Source organism: Macrotis lagotis, chromosome 1 (assembly GCF_037893015.1).
Source record: "Macrotis lagotis isolate mMagLag1 chromosome 1, bilby.v1.9.chrom.fasta, whole genome shotgun sequence".
In the NCBI taxonomy this organism is placed as follows: Eukaryota; Metazoa; Chordata; class Mammalia; order Peramelemorphia; family Peramelidae; genus Macrotis; species Macrotis lagotis.
The window spans coordinates 151,606,411-151,630,661 of NC_133658.1; the positions used below are offsets into that span (position 1 = coordinate 151,606,411).

Here is a 24,251-nt window from a genome sequence, read left to right on the forward strand (position 1 = left end):
TACAGATATGCTCTGCTCCCCAGGGTTGGAGGGGTGGCCCGCCAGAGCGAAAGAACTTCAGTCTCCCGGAGGCAGTCGCAGGGCACTGGCGAAGCTGGCTCACAGCAGCAGGGGAGTTTCCTGACTTGCGCCCCAGGGAGCATCAGGCACAAATTGGGGGAACAGTGGGGGGGGCCCTCTGCCAGACTGAGCACATGAAACCCCAGCCTTCAGGGCACACAGCTAGCAGCATGGCCAAGGCAGTCCAGATCCAAGAAACAGAAGTAGGCAGAGCCGGTAAGCAGGCGCCCCCAGGACATGAGCCCATGGAACCTAGGGAGGGGAGTGAAGAGAGAGACTGCCAAACTTTGCCCCTGAACAGGACTCTGGGGCTCTGACCATCTTCAGATCCTGATAGCAGTCTAGGCCCCCTCATATAACAGCAGGAGCCCCGCCACCTCAGCTCCATAGCAGAAGGGGGTGCATATAGTCATTCACAGACCAGGAGGGAGGACAGAGCCTCACACACTGAGACCCTTGTGGGAGTGTCCCAAAAGCTCAAGAAGCACCCCCAAAACAGGCTAAGGCTGGGAAAAATGAGCAAGCAGAGAAACAAGAGGAACACCATTGAGAAATATTTTGCCTGTGAGCCCCAAAAGGATCAAAACACTCAGTCTGAATATGAGGAAGCACAAGCTCCTGCATCTAAAGACTCCAAGAAAAACAGAAAATGGGCTCAGGCTATGACAGAGCTCAAAAAAAAAACTTTGAAAATCAAATAAGGGAGTTAGAAGAAAAACTGGGAAAAGAAATGAGAGAGATGCAGGAAAAACATGAAAATGAAGTCAGCAGCTTAGTCAAGGAAATCCAAAAAAATGCTGAAGAAAATAGCATGCTAAAAACCAGCTTAGGTCAAATGGATAAAACAGTTCAAAAAGTTATTGACGAGGGGCGGCTAGATGTCACAGTGGATAAAGCACTGGCCCTGGAGTCAGGAGTACCTGGGTTCAAATCCGGTCTCAGACACTTAATAATTACCTAGCTGTGTGGCCTTGGGCAAACCACTTAGCCCCATTTGCCTTGCAAAAACCTAAAAAAAAGTTATTGAGGAGAAGAATGCTTTAAAAAGCAGAATTGGCCAGATGGAAAAAGAGATAAGAAAGCTCTCTGAGGAAAACCAATCCTTCAGACAAAGAATAGAACTCAGGGAGATGGATGAATTTACAAGAAATCAGGACTCAATACTTCAAAACCAAAAGAATGAAAAATTAGAAGAAAATGTGAAACATCTCATTGAAAAAACAACTGATCTGGAAAACAGATTTAGGAAAGATAACTTAAAAATTATTGGAATACCTGAAAGTCATGATCAGGAAAAAGAGCCTTGACATCATTTTCAAAGAATTACTAGAGGAGAATTGCCCTGATATCCTAGAAGCAGAGGGCAAAATAGAAATGGAGAGAATCCACTGATGCCCCCGAGAAAGAGATCCAAAAAAACCAACCCCCAGGAATATTATAGCCAAGTTCCAGAACTCCCAAGTCAAAGAGAAAATATTACAAGCAGCCAGAAGGACACAATTCAAATACCATGGAGCTGTAATCAGGATCTCACAGGACTTAGCAGCAACTACGTTAAAAGCTCATAGGACTTGGAATATACTGGAAGGCAAAAGACCTTGGAATGCAACTGAGAATCAACTACGCAGCAAAACTGAATGTCCTCTTCCAGGGAAAAAGATGGACTTTCAATGAACCAGGGGAATTTTAAATGTTCCTGTTGGAATGGCCAGAGCTGAACAGAAGGTTTGATCTTCAAATACAGGACTCAGGTGAAGTATAGAGATTGGAGGAGAAGGGGAAAATATGAGGGACTTAATGATGATGAACTGAATATATTCCTGTATAGAAAAATGACACTGATAATACTCATATGAACCTTCTCAATTAACAGAGCAGGTAGAAAGAGCTTTTATAGATGAAGCACAGGAGAAAGCTGAATTTGAAGATAAAATATGGTGTAAAAATGGAGTCAATAGAAAAAAAAGGAAATGTAATGGGAGAAAGAAAAAGGAGAGGGGGAATAGGCCAAGATATTTCATATAATAAGATTTTTCTTTATTACAATGAGCTATTGCAATGACATGGAAGGGGAGAAGGCAAGGGGGAATGAGGGACTCTTTGCTCTCATCAGAGGTGGCTAGGAGAAGAAACAGCATATATACTCAATGGGGTATAGACATCTGGAGTAAGAAGGAGGTGGGGGACAGGGGGAAGGAGGGTGATGTGAGTGATGGAGGAGAAGATGGACCATGGGGGGAGAGTGGTCAGATATAACACATTTTCTTTTTTACTTCTTGCAAGGGGCTGGGATTAGAAGGCCTCTCTGGGACCATAGGGCCAGGTGGATGCTGGGCCTAAAGGGTGGTATGGGGGCTCAGGGCCTCTTGGCCCCAGGGCCAGAGATCTGTCTGCTGTGCCACTCAGCTACCCTACAGCAGAGTCAGAGTGAAAGGAGAGGAGAGAGAAAATATAGTACATGGTAGTGGAGAAGTACAAATGGAGGGAGTTGCGATCAGCAATGGCAACGGTGGAAAAATATGGAAGTAACTTTTGTGATGGACTTATCATTAAAGAATGTGATCCACCCGTGACAGAGTTGGTGGTGTTGGAATGCAGACTGAAGCACATTTTTTATTATTATTATCTTGGGGGGGGGGAGCAGGGCAAATGGGGCTGGGTGGCCCACCTGGGGCCACATAGCAGGATGATCGTTGGGTGCCTGAGGTTGGATTTAGACCCGGGTGCTCCTGGCTCAAGGGCCAGTGCTCTGTCCGCTACCCAGCCGCCCCTACTGTTATTATTATTATTATTATTTTATTTTAGGTCTTTTTTTGGTTTATGCAGGGCAGTGGGGTTGGGGTGGTTTACATTTCACATAGCTGGGCGATTGTTGGGTGTACAGGGCCAGATATGGGTTCGTGTGCTCCTGGCTCCAGGACTGGTGCTCCATCCACTGCACCACCTGGCCATACCTACAATTATTACTATTATTTTTTTTATTTTAATTTTTTTCTCTCCCCTCTACTTTATTGCTCAAGTGAGTCTATATTTTTTTGGGGGAGGGGGTATTTTGTTTACTCTTAAACGAGAATATTTTATTAATGTATAAAAACAGTTTGTACAAAATTGGAATAAGTATTAAAAAAAATAACCCAGCAAAGCTGAGAGTTATCCTATATATAAAAAATGAATATTTAATTAATTAAAGGACTTTCAATTATTCATGAGGAAAAGATCAGAACTGAATGGAAATTCTGACCCGCACAAATCAGGAGAAACATAAGAAAGTAAACATGAAAGACCAATTATAAGGGATTTAAATAAGGCCAGATTGTTTACTTCTTATGTGAGAAAATCTTGTAATTCTTGAGAATTTTACCATTACTAGGGTAGTTTGAAAGAGCATACATAGATATGAGGCTTGGAGTTGAAGTTGATTATGATAGGATGATCCTAAAAAATAAAATTAGGTAGAAGAAGTAAAATAGAGTAATCATCTTATACAAATGAGTATGAATGGAAGAACTGTTAGTATAGGGTAGGAGGGAATGGAGGGATAGTAGTGCTAGAAACATTCTCATCAAAACTAGGTTTAAAGAGGGAATAACAAATAGAAGGATATCAAAACATTTATTTGCAAAGTAATAGAAGGGTGAGGAGATGGGATAAGGAAAGGACTCTTCGAAGGTGTGTGATTTAGGGAGGCAGTGGTCAGAAGTTAGATATCTGAAGAGGGATAAGGTAAAAAGTAAGGTAAGCAATGAGGAAAAATAGGGTGGAGGGAAATACACAACTTGCATTTATAACTTTGAATGAATAAATGAATAAATAGGATGTACTTGGCCATAACATAGAAATGGATAACAGAATGAATTTAAAAAAAAAAACAACAGACTTTGACTGTGTTGTTCACAAGAAATACATTTAAAATGAAAGATATATGTAGAGTAAAAATAGAAGACTAAAGTAACATTTTTATGCTAAAGCTGATTCAAAAAAAAGTAGGGATAGCAGTCATGATCTCAGTTAAAACTAAAATAGATTTGTTTAAGAGATAAACAAGGAAACTACATTATGATACTATAGATAGCATAGATAATGAAATAATGTCAATATTATACCTACATTAAATGCTATAGCACCCAGATTTTTAATAGAAAAAATAAATTAATTTTAGGTGGAAATAGATAGAAAAACCATAATAGTGGAGGACTTCAACATTTCCCTCTCGAAACTAGGTAAATCTAAAAAAAAGAAAGAGTCAAGAAGTTGAATAGAATATTAGATATGTTAGATATGATAGATATCTGGAGAGAACTGAATAGGAGTAGAAAAGAATATACCTTTTTCTCAGTGGTACTTGGTACCTTTCTAAAAATTGACCATGAATTAGGACATTAAAACTTTATAGTTAAATGCAGAAAACCCCCCAGAAATATTAAATCCATCTTTTTCAGGTCATAATGCAATAAAAATATATTTGATAAGAGAGCATGAAAATACAGGTTAAGAATTAATTGAAGACTAAATAACCCAGGCTTAAAGAATAAATGAGTTAAAGAAAAAATTATATTAACAAAAATAATTTTATTAAAGAGAATAATAATAATGATAATATACTAAAGTCTATGGAATACAACAAAAGGAGCAATCAGAGGAAAAGGCAAATAATGAATTTGCTATGCAGTTTAAAAAAAATTAGAAAAATATTTTAAATCCCCAAGTAAGCACCAAATTCAAAATCCTAAAAATTAAATGTGAGATTGATAAAATTGAATGTAAGAAATCCATTGGATCCACCCCAGAGACAGAGCTGATGGCATTGAACACAGACTGAAGCACATTTTTTTTTCCTCTTTCACTTTATTTCTTGTGAGGTTTGTTATTTTTATGGGGGAAGGGGGAATTATGCTTTCTCTTACAACAAGACTATTTTAGAAATGTGTAAATAAATAAAAATGTAAATTTAGAAAAAAAGAAATCCATTGAATTAATAAAACTAGGAGTTGGTTTTATGGGAAGAAAATAAACCATTGGTTAATTTGATTAACAAAAAGAGGGAAGAAAATCATATCACTAGTTTCAAAAATGAAAAGGATAAAAATACCACTAATAGGTGAAATCAAAAGCAATTATTAGGAGCTATCTTGTCCACAATAAATTGAATAATTTATGTGAAATAGAAATATCTTAAAAATGTGACCTGCCAAGATTAACAGAAGAGGAAATAAAATATCTAAATAAATCTATTTTAGAAAAATAAATTGAATATATAAATGAGTTTCCTAAGGAAAAACATCAGGACTAGATGGATTTACATTTAAATTCTACCAGACATTTAAAGATCAGCTGATTTCAGTATTAAATAAATTATTTGAGTTTATAAAACAAATATGGTGCTGATACCTAAATCAGGAAGAGCAAAAAAAATTATAGACCTTTTTCACATAAATATCGATGCAAAAATCCTAAATAAAATACTAGCTAGAAGACTATACAGCATTATATCACAAAGATTATACATTATATCCAAGTGGGATTTATACCAGAATGCAGAGATGGCTTAGCACAAAACAATTAACATAATCAATAACAAAAGTAGCACAAATCATATGATTATATCAATGGATGCAGAAAAAGCTTTTGACAAAATACAATACTCATTCTATTAAAAACCACTAGAAAGTATGGGTTTAAACGAATTTTTCCTTAAAATGATACTACCTAAAATCATCCGCAAACATTATCTGTAATGGGGATAAGCTAGAAACCTTTCCAGTGATATCAAGAGTGAAACAAGCCAGGCTATTTTAACAATTTTATTCAATATTGTATTAGAAACACTAGCAATAAGAGAAGAAAAAGGAATTAAACAAATCAGAATGAGTTATAATAAAATTATTCCCTTTTTGCAGATATTATGATGTATATTTAGAAAATCCTAGATATTTAAGTTAAAAAAAAAACTAGTTGAAACAATTTATAAATCATCAACTTTAGCATCACCACTGCAACCCTGCAGGAAGTGATAATAAGTAATACCCTATTTTAAATAGCCATAGACAGCATAAAGTGTCTGGGAGTATGCCTGCTAAAACCAACTCAGGAACTACATGAACATTTATAATACACTTTTTGTACAAATAAAGTCAAGATTTAAGTAACTGGAGAATATTAATTGTTCATAAGTGTGCTGAGCCAATATAATAAAAATGACTATTCTATGTAAACTAATCTACTTATTTAATACCATCCCACTTAGTTTTTAAAAAAAATTTATTGAGCTAGAAAAAATATTAATAAAATCTCTTTGGAATAACAAAAGTTCAAGATTATTGAAGGATTTAATGAAAAAATATATAAAGGAAAGGAAGTTTAGCAGTACCAAATCTTAAACTGTATTGTAGGACTGTATTTATCAAACTGGTACTAGTTAAAAAATAGAAAAGTGGGGGTGGCTAGGTGGTGCAGTAGATAAAACACCGGCCCTGGAGTCAGGAGTACCTGAGTTCAAATCCGGCCTCAGACAATAATTAGTTAGTTGTATGGCCTTGGGCAAGCCACTTAACCCCATTGCCTTGCAAAAAAAAAAAAAAACTAAAAAAAATGTAATCTCAAAATTAAAAAAAAAGAAAAGAAAATGTTGAATTGTGAATGTCATTTTGTTAGCCATTCTGATCAGGCCTGTTTTGAGACTATTTTCAGGGGCTTCCTGAGGAAACCCTTTCAAGAAAATGACAGATATCTTAAAACAAAAATCCAACTTCTGACCATGATTATTGGAGTGAGGTTGGGTTTTTGTTTTTGCTTTTAATAATACTGAATTTACCTAGAATATTAATCTTTTGTCTTCATTTGTTTCTAATTCTAGTTGGTCTATTCAGACAACTTTGTCAATATCCTCTCATTTTCTTTTAATGAATGCAAAACAAGTAGGTTTGAAACTGTTTTACATACTTTTGATTAACCCATTTAGCCTGTCTGGTAAACTCTTTTCTCTTTCCTTTTTCTTCTAACACTATATTCCTTTTCCATTAGGTCGAATCAAATATTCAGAACAGATATATGATGCGTGCATGGATACATTCGATTGTCTTCCTCTTGCTGCCCTCTTAAACCAGCAGTTTCTGTGTGTACATGGAGGACTGTCTCCAGAAATCAATTCTCTAGATGACATTAGGAGAGTAAGTAACCATTTCCCTGAATTATCCACTAATCTTATTTTCTATTAAATTTTGGATGGATGGCTGTTGTTTCAGTTTGTGCTGATGGAGGGAATGTCTGTGCTGAGAGTACCAGACAGTGAAAAATATCACAGATCATTTGTATATTAACATTAATAAGATGATTGTCATCATGTTAATACTATTTTATTATTGTTACTACATGACTTATGCTGTGGGGTATACAAGATGTTCAGAAAAGACTAGTTCCTCTGGTATGAGGGCTGCTGAGTACTTTTTTGGGCCTGCTTTCCTCCTTTGGTGTTTACCTGCCTCCCAGCTTTCACCTCTGGCTCTGTGAAGCTGAAGCAAACCTTCATGGCTGTTGGAACAAATTGTTCTCAGTTGTCTGTTCTACTGGACATACTTGGGGTAGACATCCCTCAGGTTCACTCATAGATATGAGCCTGTTGGTTTCCTTCAGCCTAGTTTATAGATGTTTTTAATAGGATATGCTATTGCTGCAGCCTCTTAGTGCCACAGTTGATGGCAGGTTGTTAGTGTCCTTAATACTCTCTTCTCTCTAAGTTTTTATCACACCTACTCCTTTAGTTTCCCTCCTAGCAATCTGACTACTCTTCAATCTCCTTTACTCTGTCTTCTTCAAGGATAACCTTGGGTATGCCATAATGTTCTACCTGGGTCTGTCCTGTCTTCCTCTTCTAAACTTTAATTTCTCTTGGTGATGTCATTAGCTTCTTTGACTTTAATTATCATTTTCTGTGCTGTTGATCAGATCTATTTATTTAAACTTAACTTCTCTATTGACTTCTTCATTGATTTCCTGTAATAGGTATTTCCTATTAGGTGTCTTGAACTAGATGTCCAATAACATTTTTAACTCAGCCTGTCCAAAACTTACCTCATTAACTTTCTTCTCAAGTCCTCTCATCTTCCTACCTCCCCAAATACTATTAGGGCATCGTCCTCCCCATCTCACAGGCTCAAAATCTAGAAGTCATCCTTTACACATTGTCTCTTACCTATTCAGTCCCATACTAGTCTTTTTCTAAGGCCCATTAGTTTTACCTTTTTTTAACATCTCATAATATACCTCCTTCTCTTCTCTTCTCTCACACTCCCCTCTCCCCTACCTCCCCACAGAGAAGATCCTAATCATCTCATGCCAGCACTATTGCAGTCATCTGCTGGTTGATACCCCTGCTTCCTCCTCCCTCCTTACTCCAGTCCATCCTCCAGTCACTGGACAAAATGGTTTTTATAAAGCACTGGTCTGGCCAGGTTACCAATTCAACAAATTCCAGTGGTTCCCTATCAAATATACAATCCTCTACTTGGTGTTAAAGTTGGTTTATAACCTCTATTACACACCCCTCTTTCCAGTCTTTTTGTACTTTGCACTCTACCCCCATATTCTCTGGATCAATCACACTGGCTTCCTTCCTCTTAAAAAAAACACACTTCCATCTCTAGACTCTGGACATAGTTCCATCTCTAGACTCTGGATAGTTCTGCCTTCCTGGAATTCTCACCTTCTTGTAGCTTCCCTGACTTCCTTTAAATCCTAGCTAAACTCTAACCTTCCACAGAAAGTCTTTCCCATTCCCCCTCAATTCTATGGCCTTCCTTCTATTTTATCCATTATATAACTTGTTTGTACATAGTTTTTTGCATGTTGTCTTCCCCCAGTAGAATGTGAGTTCTTCAGCCCTTTCTTAACACAAGGCTTAGCATATAATAGGGGATTAAATATTTAATGATTGATTGACTAATGAGCTCCCCTATAGTGCTTTGGACTCCATAAAAGGGGAGCAACTGGGATGTTAGAGGGATGGAATTAGACAATTTTAACTAAAACATCACCAAAAAACTCTAAGTTACTGTAACTTATATTAAAATATCTCATCCAAGTGAAGAGACAACTCCTTTCACCCAATATTTATCAATTGGAGAATCAGGAGGGGTAGCCATAAAAGAAAATAGGTATGGATTATTATGTGTCCCTATAAAATTGAAATTTCATCATCCTTAAAAAGAAAATAGAGTCTGCCTTCAATTTTTTATTTTATTTTGAATTTTTTACAATTTCCCCCCAATCTTGCTTCCCCCCCCAACAGAAGGAAGTCTTTTAGTCTTTACATTGTTTCCATGGTATACATTGATCTAAGTTGAATGTGATCAGAGAGAAATCATATCCTTAAGGAAGAAAAATAAAGTATTGTGCCTGATTATTGCACTAATGGAATGAGCAAGTCCAACAAGGTTGGTCATCACCCCCATGTTGCTGCTAGGGTACACAGTGTTCCTCTGGTTCTGCTCATTTTGCTCAGCATCTGTCCATGCAAATCTTTCTAGGCTTCCCTGAATTCCCATCCCTCCTGGCTTCTAATAGAATAATAGTGTTCCATCACATACATATACCACATTTTGATAAACCATTCCCCAATTGAAGGACATGTACATTAATTTCCAATTCTTTGCCACCACAAACAGAGCTGCTATGAATATTTTTGTACAAGTGATTTTTTTAATATATTACTAAAATATTCTTGTTTAAGAGTAAACATAATACCCCTTTCCCAAAAAAATATAGACCCTCATGAGAAATAAAAGAAAGAGAAAAAAATGTTTTTCTGTCTGTGTTCTGGTACCATCAGCTCTGTCTTGGGTGGATCACATTCTTTATGATAAGTCTTATCATAAAAGTTACTTCTCCATTTTTACACTGTTGCTTTTACTGATTGTAATTCCCTCCATCCATTCCTCCCCACTACCATAGATAATATTTTCTCTCTCTCCTTTCACTCTGTCCCTCTTCTAAAATGTGCTGTAGGGTAGCTGAGTAGTGTAGCAGATTGATCACTGGCCCTGGGGCCAAGAGGCCCTGAGCCCAAATACCACCCCTGAGACCCTGCAAGACAGGCCACCCAATTCCAGCCCCTTGCAAGAAGTAAAAAGGAAAATGTGTTTTATCTGACTATTCTCTCCCATGATCCACCCTCTCCTCTATCAACCACGTTCCCCCTTTCCCCTTTCCCCTTTCTCTCCCTTTTACTCTAGATGTCTATACCCTATTGAGTGTGTATGCTGTTTCCTCTCTGAGCCATTTCTGATGAGAGTGAAGGTTCACTCATTCCCCCTTGCCTTCCCCCCTTCCATACCATTGCAAAAGCTCATTGTAAAAACGATAGATAGATATAGATATATATCTTTTATATGAAATATCTTAGCCTATTCTACCTCTCCTTTCTCTTACTCCCATGCCTTTCCCTTTTTGCCATTCACTCCATTTTTACAATATATTACATCTTCAAATTCAGCTCTCTCCTGTGCTTCATCTATAAAAGCTCCTTCTACTTGCTCTATTAAATGAGGAGTTTCATATGAGTATTATCAGTATCATTTTTCTATGCAGAAATACATGCAGTTCATCATCATTAAGTCCCTTATATTTTACCCTTCTCCTCCACTCTCTATGTTTCATCTGAGTCCTGTATTTGAAGGTCAAACTTTCTGTTCAGCTTTGTTCATTTCAACAGGAACATTTGAAATTCCCCTGGTTCACTGAAAGTCCATCTTTTTCCCTGGAAGAGGATGTTCAGTTTTTCTGCATAGTTGATTCTCAGTTGCATTCCAAGCTCTTTTGCCTTCCAGAATATTATATTCCAAGCCCTATGAGCCCTTAATGTAGTTGCTGCTAAGTCCTGTGTGATCCTGACTTCAACTCCATAATATTTGAATTGTGTCCTTCTGGTTGCTTATAATAATTTCTCTTTGACAGGGGAGTTCTGGAACTTGACTATAATATTTCTGGGGGTTGTTATTTTGGTATCTCTTTCCAGGGCAGATCAGTGGATTCTCTGTTTCTATTTTGCCTTCTGATTCTAGGTTATCAGGGCAATTTTCCTATAGGAGTTCTTTAAAAATGAGATCAAGGCTCTTTTCCTGATCATGACTTTCAGATATCCCCCAGAATTTTAAATTATCTTTCCCTAATCTGTTTTCCAGTTGTTTTTTCAATGAAATGTTTCACATTTTCTTCTAATTTTTAATTCTTTTGTGGTTCGGCTAGGTGGCGCAGTGGAAAGAGCACTGGCCCTGGAGTCAGGAGTACCTGAGTTCAAATTCAAACTCAGACACTTAATAATTACCTAGCTGTGTGACCTTGGGCAAGTCGCTTAAACCCATTTGCCTTGCAAAATCCTAAAAAAAATTTTAAAAAATTTTTAATTCTTTTGATGTTGAAGTATTGTGTCTTGACTTCTTGTAAAGTCATCAGCTTCCTTTAGTTCCATTCTACATCTGAAGGATTTGTTTTCTTCAGAGAGCTTTTTTATCTCCTTTTCCATCTGGCCAATTCTGCTTTTTAAAGCATTTTTCTTCTCAATAACTTTTTGAACTGTTTTATCCATTTGACCTAAGCTGGTTTTTAACATGTTATTTTCTTTAGCAGTTTTTTGGATCTTCTTGACTAAGCTGCTGACTTCTTTTTCATGTTTTTCCTACATCTCTCTAATTTCTTTTCCCAGTTTTTCTTCTATCCCCCTTACTTGATTTTCAAAATCTTTTTTGAGCTCTTCCATTGCCTGAGCCCGACTTTTGTTTTTCATGGAATCTTTAGATATAGGAGCTTGTACTTCCTAATCTTCAGACTGAGTATTTTGATCCTTCTTGGGATCATAGACAAAGAATTTCTAAATGGTGTTCCTCTTTTTTCCTCTGTTTACTCATTTCTCCAGCCTGTGACTGGTTTTGGGGTGCTTCCTGAGCTTTTGAATATTTTTGGGACACCTGCTTTGGGGTTTTTTTTTGGTACACCCCACTGGGACCTTTATTCCTCCAAGGGCATATCCTTTCTTGCTTGTGCTTTGATATGTAGATGACCACAGGCACTCCCCTCTGCCCTGCAGCTGTGAGGAGGGTCCCTACTATCTTAGTATGGAAGGCCAAACTGCAACCTGGATCTGAGTGTGGGCAGAGTCCTGCCCCAGGAAGATCAGAAAGATTTCTCCTGCCTTCATTTTTTATGCTTTTTTTAACATGTGAACCTTGTTGGAAGTTGCTATTTATTTTTCTTATATTGAATAAATGTAGGTAGAGTAATTGTTTGACTTAAAAAATACTTAAAATCATTTTGTTTTCCTGTTTTCTTTGCCTTTTATGTCCCTTCTAGTTAGACAGGTTTAGAGAACCTCCAGCTTTTGGACCAATGTGTGACTTGCTTTGGTCTGATCCCTTGGAGGAGTATGGCAGTGAAAAGACCATGGAACACTTTAGCCACAACACTGTCCGAGGGTGCTCTTACTTTTACAGGTAAACATTTTTTATATTACAAAGTAGGGTTGGTAAACTAGAATGATTTTTTTATATTCAGGTTTTTTGTGAAAAGGTAAATTAAGTCCAGGAAAAAATACTCATTTTCATATTTAACATATAATATTTAAATATAGCACATTATTCAGAATTTAAATTATCAACCTTAGCCATAAGTCAATTTCTCTTTTTCCCTTTTTCTAGATTCTTCTAGTGTAGTAATCTGGTTAACTGAGCATTATCCAGATAACTCTTGTGTTTCAGCTTTTTATGTGAAACATTTCTAAAACATGTTAATCATGTTCTTGTCTATATATGATAGATTGAATCTAATTGAGGATCTTTCAGTGAGAATCTCATAACAATCCAAATCTATGATCATTTTCTAGTACTGCAGATGAAAGTATGGAGAATTAGATATTTATTAAACCCAGAACATCTGGAGTTGTTTGTTATTATTGATAGTTTTTGTTAAATCCATAAATTAATCATAATTATTTGTTAATGTTTTGGTAAAAATAGGGGGTAGGTAGCATGAAATTAAAAAAAAACAAACCTAGAATTATATTCAACTTATATCCTAATAAGTATTCTTTTATCTTTATATAATTAGGCCAGAATAAAACTTAATAAAAATTGGCAGATAAGCTCAATTTTAAGCAACACATGGAAGATTATTCTCCCACCAACCAATTTTTTTTACTTGTTGTTAATAAGTGCCAAAATGGAATGGTTCCTTTTCCTTTGGATGATTTCCACTTTATTCACTCTATGCTCTTTTCTAGTGGAAATTGCTAACATTGCTCAGAGGCTAAGCAACATGAAGAAAAATTTTTAAAAAATTACTCATTAAATAATTAGAACCCAGGTAATTTCAGATTAATTGTATTTTTTCTCTAGAAAAAATATTCACCCAAAGATAACCATTTGAAAATTACTACCTTTTACTAGGATCATAAAGGGTTTTTATGTTTCTTCCAAAAGTACACAGCTTTATGACTATGTTTTAATGTTGGTACTTGCCACTTGTTTTAAGTGTTTCTTTCATTTTTTAGTCCTTTAATCTTTACTCTTTTTACAGAATGGAAATAAACTTCACAACGTTATTGTGAGAAAAATCATCTGTAAACTTTAGGGTGCTAAATAAATATGAAGACTTATTATTCAATTTAAGCATTTATCCATTGATGTGCTCCTAATCAATCATTGTTGATTGAATTGATCTTGAATAAATTCAATATCCATTGTACCCACTCTATTCAAGACATTGGAAATAGAAAAATAAAGTGACACAGTATCTGCCATAAAGTGTTTACAGTCTAATAAATGACTGAATATATATATATATATATGTATATATATATATATTTATATATATTTATATAAGGCAGATTCTTGTTAAGTGCAGAGGAAAGGTCAGTTAGAGAGACATAATTTAGGGTGAGAGGTAGTGGATGCAAGGATTTGAGAAAAATGAAGGAAGAAAATAGTATATAAATCAGGTTTTAAGGCATTTGGGTATTCTTGAAAATCATACGTCTCTGGGGGTTTGGGAAAGTCATTTATTCATTATACATATATGCACATGTATGTCAGAATGTATGTAAACATACACATTAGGGGCGGCTAGGTGGCGTAGTGGATAAAGCACCAGCCTTGGAGTCAGGAGTACCTGGGTTCAAATCTGGTCTCAGACATTTAATAATTACCTAGCTGTGTGGCCTTGGGTAAGCCACTTAACCCCATTTGCCTTGCAAAAACCTAAAAAAAAAATACACATTAATGACTAGTCTTCTGGTATCAGATGTTTGTACATTTGTAAAAAAAAATAGTATTAAGAATTATCTCACATCACATTTCCCCAAGTAACTTAATTGATTTGTCTCTGGGTAGCACCTGAATTAGACTTAGGAGGGAAGGAAGAACTTCAATCCATGTCATTATGGAGGGAACCTTTTCACCAATGCAAATTATTGGGAGAAGACTAAACAAACAACAAACATTAGTGCCTTTGAGATAGCAAGTGCTGTTTTAAACAACAGAGAGAGAGAGAGAGAGAGAAGAAAATATGAAATTATCTCTGCTTTCAGGTAGATTACATTTAAACAAGACAAAGCATCAAAAATAGATGCAGATAAAAAAAATACAATTTTCTTATACTTTATTCAGTGACATGGACCTCCAGATTGTTCCTTGAACAACACATCCCATCTCCCAGCTCCAGCCAACTTCTCTAGCTCCCTCCATGTCTGACAGTCTCTCCTTCTTCATCTGTTTCCTCACTCTCCAGACTTCATGTCCCAGCTAAAATACTATCTTCTGAATCCCCCTTAATGCTGGATCCTTCCCACTATTGATTATATGCAATTTATCCTTTATATATCTTGTTTTCATACTGTTTCCCCAATAGAGCTCAAGCACTATTTGGAGATCTAGTTTTTTTGTTTGTTTTTTTCCCCTTTCTTTGTATCCATGCCCCTCAGGAAGTTGCTTAGCATATATTAGACTTATTAATGAACTACAGACTTCTGATTAATATAGATATATGAAATGCCCTAGTGGAACCCAAATTTCCCATTTCTACTTAAGCAGTGATCTTAAAAATAACACAAAATTGAACAGTGACCAAGAGTCCAGTAAGCTCCTTCATCTGGCTCAAGTTTAAAGAGAGAAGACAGTCAGAAGCTATGAATACTAGATGAGAGATCCTGCCAGAGAAACCAGCATGAACACAGGTAAACAAGGGAGTACCCAGGAGGAATTGAAGAGAATTGTAACATCCTGAGAAGGAAAACCCCAGCAGAAAAACTATAGAAGCATCTTGATCAAAAATAACCAAACAATAACCAAAATGAGCACATATACCTGGAGAAATGAAAGCTGATGACATTAATACAAGAAAACAAGTCCATAATCAAAAAGGGCCTGTCTACCCCTCATACATTCAATAATGTATGAATGAGTGGAGCTTAATACTGATGTATAGTCCCAAGTCAGGAACTGAATTTGAAACATAAATAAATAAAAGATGACACAGAACACTATCAAATATTACATGTCAGACAATAACCCAGAGAAAAGCTAAAAAGAACAATTCCATAGCAATGCAAGTAAAACTTCAGGGGAAAAAATAGTTTCAGCACAAGGACTCTGGAAGTACCTGAAAGAAATAAATCAAGAGTTGTTGCTTTTTTAAGGAATTATAGGTAAAAATAAGATTAGGACAAAAAAAAAGAATAAATAGTTTAGAACAAAAAGTAGAAAACCTTAACCAAGAAGTATCAGAGACTCCCTGAAATTTTTAATGGATCAAACAGAGATAAATGACTTCAGGAAAAAAAGATATATTAAAACAAAATCAAACTATTGGAAAAAATCAGAAAAAAATACAATGTTATCTACTGTCAGAAAGTATTAACCTGTAAAACAATTTAAGAATTGTCAGACTCTATGAAAACCACAACTTAAGCTTTCTCTTTGCCACTCTGATCCCAAATCCCTCCCCTTTCCCCCAAAATAAGTCTGGATCTTACATTTTCAGACATCATAAATACTGCACAGATTCTATTAAACCTGAGGGCAAAAGTAAAACAGAAAGAATCCACTGCTTCCTTCAAAATTTCCTAACAAAAATCCGGAGCTTATAGGGCAAAGAAAAAGTTTGTAAGTAGCTAGAAAGAAGGCTTAAGTACTAAGGAACTATAGTCAAGATCACATAAAACCTAGCAAATTGCTAAAGGAGTAAAAAATCTTAGTATGTGTGTTACTTGAAATGACAAAAAATAAAGACTAACAACCAAAAATAACTTTTCTTGCAAGACTGAATAAATCCTTGAGGAAGGGGAAAAAACTTATCATTAATGAAGTAGATGACTCTTAAGCACACCTTATAAAAAGAGCAAAGTTAAGTAGAAGTTTCAAGTGCAAATATAAAAGTCAAGAGAAACAGCAAAATAAATATATTTGAGATATTTGAAGGAGTTAAATAATAATGAAGTCCTTCAAATAGAGTATGAAAGATATGTGTCCCTTCAGAATCCTTATGACTTCAAGGGTTATAAAGGGAATTAAATAAGTTGAACAGAGAAATGAGTGATTTTGTTCTGTTTTCTTGGTCTAAAGAGAGGAGAGAGATGGAGTTATGCAGAAAGGAAATGAAAGAGAAATGAACAGGGCTTATTTTCTACAATTGGAGCATGAGATGGAAAGTATATAAAATTTGAGGGAAGATGGGGGATTGATTAGGTATCAGATGAACTTAACTCATCTTAACCAAATAATGGACCACTGAATAATCAATAAAAAGTCTTTGAAGAAAGGATTCAAACTTGAGTGGTGACTAAATAACTTAATTTTAAAGAATTGGTGGGTCAGGGCAGCTAGGTGGCACAGTGGATAGAGCACCAGCCCTGGAGTCAGGAGTACCTGAGTTCAAATCCGATCTCAGACACTTAATAATAATGACCTAGCTGTGTGGCCTTGGGCAAGCCACTTAACCCCATTGCCTAGCAAAAAACTTAAAAAAAAAAGATCGGTGAGTCAAAGAACAAATTATGAAAACAGGATCACTTCAAAGAAATTGACGAAAAGAAACAACATATCAGAACTTGTAGAATGATGCCAAAGCATTTTTAGGAGAAATTTTATATATTTAAATATTTCTTTAATCTACAAAAGAATAGATCAGTAAATCCCAAGAAGAGACTAGCCAAAATGAAAGTGAAAACAATTCATGGATAAATACAACAAACATTTATTAAATGCCTACTTTGTGGTGGGCACTATGCTAAGTGCTAAAAGAATAGATGAATCAGTCACTCTGATTGGAAGGGGGGGGAAGAGAAAAAAACAAATTTCCAGTATCAGAAATGAAGAGAATTAATAACAAAGGAATTAAATGGAATTATTACAAAGTATTTTGTCCAATTTTGACAAAATTGATAAATTAAATCTTGTAGACATTTATAAAATAAAATGCTCAAATTGACAGAATGAAAAATAGATACTTTTAAGAATCTAATCTCAGAAAAAGAAATTGAGTCATAAATGAACTTGAAGGGAAAAAAAGCCCAGGTCTAGATACAAGTGTATTATGTCAAACGTTAACAAAATTCCAGGACTTTGTAAATTGATTGCAAAAAATAGAAAAAGGCAGAATTTTATCAACCTTTTTATGTTACAGGTATATAATCTTGATAGCAAACTAGGAGAAAACAAACTAGAAAGAGAAAAATTATAGATCAATATCCCAAATGAATATTGACACAAAATAATGATTAACCTAGCAGTCACCAAAAAGTACTAAAACAGTTTTATCCTCTTACCAGATTTTTATACCAAGAGGATTTCTTTTACTATTTAATTATACTATGTGAATAATGAAAACAATATGAAAAATGATTATATCAGTGGATAGAAAAAAGACTTTTCCCAAAATATAATGCCTATTTCCATTAAAAATCATAGGAGTGGGAGGCAGCTAGGTGGTGCAGTATATAGAGCACTGACCCTAGAGTCAGGAGTACCTGAGTTCAAATCCAGCCTCAGAAACTTAATAATTGCCTAACTGTGTGACCTTGGGCAAGTCACTTTACCCCATTGCTTTAAATAATTTAAAAAAATTTTTTAAATAAAAAAATCATAGGGATGAATGGGCCCTTTCCTTACTACTAGAAGTTGTTACGTTTTTTCAGTCATTTCCAATTCTACACGATCCCATTTAGGGTTTTCTTGGCAAAGATACTAGAGGGGTTTACCATTTCCTTCTCCAGCTCATTTTACAGTTGAAAAAACTAAGGCAGACAGAGATTAATTGACTTTCCCAGTGATACATAAGCTAATAAGTATCTGCAGCTGGATTTGACCTTAGGTCTAGCCAAGCCTGGCCTTCTAATTGCTGTACCACTTAGCTGCCTATGATACTGTAAGTAGCATCTATCTAAATAAAAAGTAGATTCAGCATTATATGTAATTGTGAAATTGCTAGAGACCTTTCCAAGAAATAAGAAAGTAAAGCAAGAATGCCCATTATCATAAAAATTATTTGATATGGTACTCAAAGTAATAGCTAGAAAAATTAGTCAAGAAGAAATGAAGGGAATAAGCAAAAAACAAACCTAACATTTTTGCAGGTGATACAATGGCCTCACCTCATTAGAGAACTCTAGAGATTCAAATAAAAAACTAACAAGGTTGGGGTGCGGCTAGGTGGCACAGTGGACAGAACACCGGCCCTGGAGTCAGGAGTACCTGAAATCAAATCGGGCCTCAGACATTTAATAATAAATTGGCTGTGTGACCTTGGGCAAGCCATTTAACCCCACTGCCTTGCAAAAACCTAAAAAAAAAAAATTAACAAGGGATGCCTAAGTGATGTATTGGTCCTAGAGTCAGGAGAAACTGAGTTCAAATTTGGACAATAGCTATGTGACCCTGGACATTTAAGCCCAATTGTCTTGTCAAAAAAAAGGAAATGAAAAATTAATAAAATAGCAATATGTAAGTAAACTCACACATACTATTAAAAAATTAGAAGCAGATTATATACTTCCAACAACTATGTCAGGTGTATTTTGTTGTTGTTGTTTTTTAGGTTTTCACAAGGCAAATGGGGTTAAGTGGCTTGCCCAAGGCCACACAGCTAGCTAATTATTAAGTGTCTGAGGCCGGATTTGAACCCAGGTACTCCTGACTCCAGAGCCGGTGCTTTATCCACTGTGCCACCTAGCTGCCCCCAGGGTGTATTCTTAAATAAGAGATAGAACCAATTATAATTGATAATTATAGATAATTTTTATTCTACTAAGCCAAAAAGCTTCTGCATGGGGAAAATGTACCTAGGCTAAGAAAAGAGGGACTACCAAATGGGGAAAAAAAATAAATCTTTATCATATTTTTCTGCTAAGGGTTTGAAATCTAAGACACATAAAAAAATCTATGAATAACAGCCATTCCCCAATAAATATATAGTCAAAAGATTTGAACAAATCTTAGAAGAAATGCAAAGTATTTACACCACATGAAAGAATGCTTCAAAATACTAATAATAAGAGAAATACAATCTTGAGGCTTCACCTTACACTCTGGGAAAGATGAGGAAAAAAATAATGTTAGAAGGGTTGTGGAATAAAAGGTGCTTTAACAATATCTTGTTGAGAGAACTGTGAAGTGGTACCACCATTTTGGAAAGCAACTTGGAATTATGCATATATAGTGAATAAAAAGTTTATAAGCTAGGGCAGCTAGATGGTGCAGTAGATAGAACACAGACCTTGGTGTCAGGAGGACCTAAGTTCAAATTCGGCCTTAAATACTTGATACCTATTAGCTTTCTGATTTTGGTCAAGTCATTTAACTGTCACCTCTCACACACACACACACACACACACACACACACACACACACACACACACAAAACTAAAAGTAGTTCATATGCTTTGAACCAGAGACTTCCATTATTGGGCTTAATACCTCTAAGAAAATTCCCATATACTTCAGGATATTTATAGCAGCACTTCTTATGATAGCAAAAAATCGGGAATAAAGCATATGGAAAATGATTAAACAAATTGGGGTATATTAATGTAAGGGAATGTTAACTGTGCTATAAGAAATTTGATGTGTGATAAATATAGCAAAACATGGAAAGATCAACATGAATTAATGCAGAGTGAAGTAAGCAGAGCCAAGAAAACAATATGCACAATAACCATGATGGTGTGACTAGAACAATGAATAACAAAGATTAGAAGTGATTACTGAGGCAGCTAAATGGGGTGCAATGGAGTCAGGAAGTCCTCAGCTCAATTCTGGCTTCAAATACTTGATATTTACCAGTTGTGTGACCTTGAACAAGTCACTTAACCCTATTGCCTTGCAAAACCAACAGAAAAAGAAATGATGATTATTAACAAAATTATTTGAGAAGATATATATCCCTTTTACCTTTTCATGGAGATGATAGGTTCAAAGGTGATTCACATTGAACATATTTTTGGATTTTTTCAGTGTATTGATTAGGTGCTTTTTCTTTGTAAAAATAAAATAAACTCATAGAAATCTAAAGCCTTTCTAATACCAACAAAACTCAAGTAGAAAGAATTTAGCAGAAAGAGATAGGAATAGAAATTGTATTCAGAATTTCTATAGAATATATTATGAAGAATAAACAAAATTAGATTTGGCATTTAAGAAATCAGTAATCTTGGAAAGGACAGTTTGAGTTGGCTGATATGGTCTGAAATCAGATTGCAAAGGATTAAGGAGTTAGAGAAGAGAAAAGGGTGCTGAAGATGAATATTGTAAAGTGTTTCTTTTCCTTTTAAAAATGAATAACGGGGCAGCTAGGTGGCATAGTGGATAAAGCACTGGCCTTGGAGTCAGGAGTACCTGGGTTCAAATCCGGTCTCAGACACTTAATAATTACCTAACTGTGTGGCCTTGGGCAAGCCACTTAACCCCATTGCCTTGCAAAAACCTAAAAAAAAAAAATGAATAACATACGAAACCTTCCTAATTTGTATATTTTATTTTGTATTCTCTTATTAAATAACCAGAATATAAATTGATCAATACAAAAATCTTGTTGAAGTTATATAACTCTTACTTGATTAAATGTTTAAAATCAAAGCAGATTGACTTAATCTCTGTGGACCTCTGTTTGTAAAATAAAAGGGTTGTACCTCTTGACAGAGATAATGTACTCAGTATAGAATGAAACAAAATTTTTTCCCTAGTTTGAGATTTGTCATGCTTAATTATAAAGGGTTTTCTCCCTTGTTAGGGGCAGGTGGAAGAAAATTGATTTTTATTCACTTAAAAAATATTTAAAAAATAAAATTAAGAGAATAGATAGTTTTTAAGATCCCTTCTGCTTCTAAATCTATGCTATGATTTCCATTTCATCCTACCCTAAAAAGAACTGTTTTAGCTCATAATTAACATATTTTCTAAAAACTTTTTTTTCAGTTATGCTGCAGTTTGTGAATTTTTGCAAAGCAATAGTTTGTTATCAGTAATCAGAGCCCATGAAGCTCAGGATTCTGGGTAAGTGATACTAGAACAGCATCAAGTGTCACTGGGGTTTTTCCTTTTAACAACAGGACAGACAAGCTGTCATTTCTTTTCCAGGTATCGAATGTATAGGAAGAGCCAGACAACAGGCTTTCCATCACTCATTACAATTTTCTCTGCCCCAAATTACCTAGATGTCTATAACAACAAAGGTAAAGGAATATGACAGAGTTTGATGGGTAAATGTGAATACTAACTTAATGTTACATGGGAATAATCTACTCCAGGGACCTTGGATGTTGTAACTACTCTGTTGTGTTTCAGTACACTCAAAATTGCTGATCTGGAACCTCAGGACAGAATATTTGTAATATTGGTAGATCTCATTTGTGTTCCAGAGGCAAAATGCAAGAAAAGTAGGAAACTTGAATCTAGAAAGTTTAGTATTGCATGTCTTTATACTTATTGGCTCTCTGATTGTTCAGTATAATTTATTCTCTTTAATCTAATATCATCTATTTTTAAAGCATTACCTCACTCAAAATAAGCAATCTCTTAGTATTTAAATTTATAGTATTTCTGAATTGCCATGCTCTTCTTGCCCTTCTGGAATTTCAGAAGTGGCTTCACAAAGATGCTGTTGTGCTGATCTCAGTTCCAGCCTTTGCTCCATCACTAACTGACTGCATGACCTGGAATTGATCTTTGTTTTCTTCATCTCTAAAAATGTAGGGTGATCTGTGAACATCCATCCTCCTCAGAAAATCCAATGATTCTGAATTTCACATGTGTTTTATCAGGATAAGGCAGCTAGGAGATGAGCACCAGGAACCTGGAGTCGGGAAGAATCCAGTCTCAGACACTTGATACTTACTAGCAGTGTGACTTTGGGCAAGTCACTTCACCCTATTTGCCTCAGTTTCCTCATCCGAACAACTAAATTTATCCATACAAAAGACAAAAAGTGGATAGAAGTTGGTCTTGAAGAACCCTAAAGATCTAGGTTCAAGTTGAGTCTGACACTTATTGGCAAGCTTTTCAACCTCTCAAAACCTTGGACAACTCTCCTTAAACGTAGAAACTGTAGAGGAAGTACTAAACTGCTTTAGTAAAAGAAATTCCCTCATCTAGGCATTCTGACATCAGTGAAATTTCAAGTCCTGACCTTCCTTCTTTTTCTCTCTATCAGGACAGGGGCTTCTCTGAGTTCTAGATCTTTCTGAGTACTTCAGTTGTATACAAAGTCATCTATTTCTTAAAAATAACAAATAGACCAGAACTTATAAATCCATTTAAGTGTTGTTTTCTTCAAAGTTATCAAATTAGGAAGTTAGACTTTAGCAGTGCTATCATTGCTCAAAACATTTCTGGAATGGCCCTTAGGACCTTGAACACATTCTTTTGAATATCTTCAATCCTGGGAAATTTTCATTCCTTGAGGGTGGATTTGAATTTTGGAAATAACCAAAAGTTATTCATAGGCAAGCCTGGTGAATAAGCTAAGCAGTATAATTTCAAAATACAGATCAAAAATGAAGTCTAACTTTAAAGCAGTGAAATTGATTTTCTTGTGTGATTTTTTTTAAACTGATTTTTGGAGAGTTTCCAGAAATTATTTGAGCAGTGCAACATTGTGGGAATAAATGTAAAGAAAGTAGAATGGTATCCTGGACTAAACATTGGTCTAGAAATTAAAAGACTGGTATACAAATTTAGGCTAGATTTTCCCAATAAAGCACACATTTTTGTTCTCTTTGAACCTTAGTTCTTCCATCTTCACTTAAACCTTGCTGAAAACACTTTTTTTCCTGACTGTCCTCTCTGGTGCTGAGGCATCCTCCTTTACCCAGTCACCATTATCTACTATTCTTCTTTTTCATTTGTCACCACTCTCTTCCTTCATTTATCTGTAGCATTCATTTCAGATCTTTGTCAGTCTTCTTCTGTTTCCCTATCCATTATCAAAGAAGTCAGTGTTTGGCTCAGCCAGTTGAAATTTGTGGTAGCAAAGATGAAGGTGATATGGAGAAGGAAAGGGGCAAGTAAAACTAGGTTGTATTTGACAAGGTGGAAGCAGGGGTGGAAAAAGAGGGCAGAGTATAAAAGAATAAATGATGACATATACTTGAACTAGTTGACCATACAAGTTCAGACTGGAAGGGAAAAGATTGAGGTCAGAATAGGGTGGTAGACTGGTAAAACAGAGAGTGACGGGAGATAGTACCCATGAGGATGAAGAATACATTTAAGAGGAATAAAGCAGAGGGGCAAATGGAAGCTAGAGAGTTAAGAACAGAGAGAGGAATTTTAGAGTTCTGGTTCATAAAGGTTCACAGAGTTAGGGTTGAGATCCAAGATAAAGCATCCCAATGGATAACTGAAAGTGAAGTTCTTGGTAATGAGAGTTAAGGAGGTTGATGAATTGAGAGGCCAGTTATTTAAAGCTTCTCCACCTTGGCCTCATGTTCAGAATCTTCAGTTCTCCCATACATGGGCTAAATCTAATATCTATTTCTCAGGCTTCATCTTACTTGATTTATCTACATATTTTGTCAAAGTTCACTTCCTTTTTTCTCTACCTATAGATGTCTGCAGACATCTCACATTCACCATGTCTCAATAACTTTTTTTATTCTCTCTAAAACTATCCTTCTTGATTACACCACTGTCCTTTGAGCCATCCTTTGTTCTTCACTGCCC

The 24,251-nt window shown here is 35.5% G+C and overlaps 1 protein-coding gene across 2 annotated transcripts in view; it reads left to right on the forward strand.

Moving 5' to 3' along the window:
- The window catches only part of PPP3CC (protein phosphatase 3 catalytic subunit gamma), a 129,546-nt gene that overhangs the window by 88,106 nt on the left and 17,189 nt on the right, over positions 1 to 24,251 (forward strand). For both annotated transcript variants that reach the window (XM_074209151.1, XM_074209152.1), the window contains exons 5-8: positions 7,081 to 7,226; positions 12,400 to 12,539; positions 21,507 to 21,584; positions 21,669 to 21,763. In XM_074209151.1, the coding sequence (XP_074065252.1) occupies positions 7,081 to 7,226; positions 12,400 to 12,539; positions 21,507 to 21,584; positions 21,669 to 21,763 (459 nt within the window). The remainder of the gene's footprint in view (positions 1 to 7,080; positions 7,227 to 12,399; positions 12,540 to 21,506; positions 21,585 to 21,668; positions 21,764 to 24,251) is intronic.